Source organism: Camellia sinensis, chromosome 14 (genome assembly GCF_055761805.1).
Source record: "Camellia sinensis isolate YWXY chromosome 14, ASM5576180v1, whole genome shotgun sequence".
NCBI lineage: Eukaryota > Viridiplantae > Streptophyta > Magnoliopsida > Ericales > Theaceae > Camellia > Camellia sinensis.
Window position 1 is genome coordinate 72,563,811 of NC_138974.1, and position 2,493 is coordinate 72,566,303.

The window sequence follows — 2,493 nt, forward strand, 5'->3', positions numbered from 1 at the left end:
AGTCAGAACAATTCCAGCCCAATGAAGACAAATGATAATTGACTTGTCCCTACAGTGTAGGCCCAAGAAAGTCTGATTTGTGTTTGTCTATATTGATGTTTCACTTTGGCAGGCTTTTAAGATTTGTAAGAGTGACAAGCAGCTGAAAACCAATACGAAACAAAAACCCAATGTAAACCCCAATACAGATTCAAACTTGTTGAAAATCAAATATTTATTTATACATATCAAATATCATTTAGCCATTTCAGATCTTTCTCACTTCATAGCCTAACTACATACACACACAACAGAAACCAAGACACTGAGCACGTCATAAGTAAACTAAAATCTAATTGCTAGGTACACACTGTCGTTTTATTTAATTGACATTAATATCGAGACTGATGATATAATTATATATCAATCAATATCAATCGATATTATGATAAATAACGCTATCATGAGTTTAAAATTCAGAAACATTTTAGCTGTTATTTAAAACCCTACAACACATAAGAGAGAGAGAGAGAGAGAGAGAGAGAGATCCATGCAGCTAGGGTTAGTTGGAGGACATGGAAGAAGGGAAGTGCATATCTTTGAGACCAGTGGCCGTGATGGGGAAGAGTTCTAGGGTTTTGGGGGGTGCAGTATTGCAACAAGGAGTGATTGGAGTTGGAACCACATCAAGCATCACCATCCAATCACGACCGTATGATCTCATGACCATGGGCTTGCTTGTAACCATTTGTGTTGATGCATCCTCCACTTCTCCACCCTAAACCAAAAAACGTTAGTATAGAATTATGTAAGAACAAGAATAATTGTACTCGTAACAAAAGAAGCTTGTTTTTCACTATTTTGATTTTGAAGAGATTACTCAAAGAAAACGTCATTATATGAATACAAAAATAAAATAAAAAAGTAAATAATAATAATAATAAATATACGTGAATACATAAAATTTTACAAAATTAGTTTGTGAAGTCTAATTTTAAAAAATTTTATTCGTACTGATATCATATAATATAATGAATATGAACGTTATATTTTATGACTCATTTTTATATTGCACTTTATATAATACTAACCACGTCAATTAAAAAATTACATATGACATATATTAATAATATTTCATAATGCTAAAAAATATAATGATTCTAAAATTATTGAAAAAAATGTTGATATATAACAATGTCACCTCAAAAAGTTGATTGAGGTGGAAGACAAAAAAAATGATTTACTTACAAAAACAAACAAATGGTTTTCTTGGAATACACAAAACTAGAATCAAACAATTTTGCCTAAGGTTTTATGTATTCGTGCTTTAATTTGATTGAAAATAAGGAAAGGAAAATGAAGTCACATCTCCCGAGTAACACCAGTACGTAAAGTAAAATTTAGACTGCTTAATGTATGAATATAATAATAATAATAAATCTAATATAAAAAGAAACATATGTAAGAAAAAGGATCACATAAAGATCATACAAGAACTCTATACTTAAATAGAAGTACACTTGAATGTAAGAGAAAGAAGTATTTCATATCACAATTTTCACTTGTCGCTAGAGGCAGAATTATTTATACTTTCATGTTATTTATACTTTCATGAAAGTTACAAATATTTTGATTTTTGATTTTTATTTTTTTGTTGATGCAATTAAAAAAAATACCTGAGGAAGAAACCCAATAGAGCTATGTTGGGAAGGAAGAGGAGGAGGAGACTGAAGGTTTTGGTGGTGGTGGTAGTGATGCTTAGTGAGTTTCCTTCTAAGCTTCTGCCTATCTCTAGCTTTGTGGTTCTGAAACCAGTAAAACACATTCTTGCCTTCAATCTTTCCATACAAAGAGAGGTGGGCTGTGATCTGCTGTATCTGTGAGGCATTGGGTGTTCTCATGCCACCTATGTACATCTCTTCCAAGATCATCAGCTGTTCTGGGGTTGGACACCACCTTGATGAACCTGCTGGTGACATTAGGTGTTTCTTTATGTGTTTTGGGTTGGGTGAGCTTGAGGGCTTCAAAGAGGAGAGTATAAATACATAGATGGAGAGAGAGAAAATTACAACATGATCAGATAGTGAAAAGGATAGTAAAGAGACAAAATGGAATGAGGGAAAGAGAGAGGGGGCAGCAAAAAGGAGAGGTTAAAAGAGAGAAAAAGATTATTAGAAACGGGGAAATGATTCACCAATATCCAAAAAAAAAAAAAAAAAAAAAATTATACCCAAAAAAATATCTAGAATAATGTGTTTATAATATTTTTAAAATTAAGATAGTAATAATAATGAGCATTTTGATTGAAAATAAAAGTATCATGAGAAAGAAGTCACAAAAATTTGCATAAAAATTTTATTGTATATCATTACTAGTAAGATGATTATGATGCCTCTTTGGAAAGGCAAGCAATGAAGGTTTAGGAATGAGGATCCCTCCTTGTATTTCTTACTTGCAAGTTTATTGGGCCTACTTTTAGGCTCAATTTTGATAATTCGAATCGTTCATATTTTA

General features: G+C 31.7%; 1 protein-coding gene across 1 annotated transcript; it reads right to left on the reverse strand.

The window, feature by feature from the left end:
* Positions 1-483: 483 nt before the first annotated feature.
* Positions 484-2,115, reverse strand: LOC114279265 (WUSCHEL-related homeobox 3). The gene is made up of 2 exons (XM_028221494.2): positions 1,656-2,115; positions 484-757 (listed from the first exon to the last, which is right to left on the reverse strand). The coding sequence occupies exons 1-2, from the start codon at positions 1,956-1,958 to the stop codon at positions 542-544; spliced, it is 519 nt and encodes a 172-aa protein (XP_028077295.2). The 5' UTR covers positions 1,959-2,115; the 3' UTR covers positions 484-541.
* Positions 2,116-2,493: the final 378 nt, after the last annotated feature.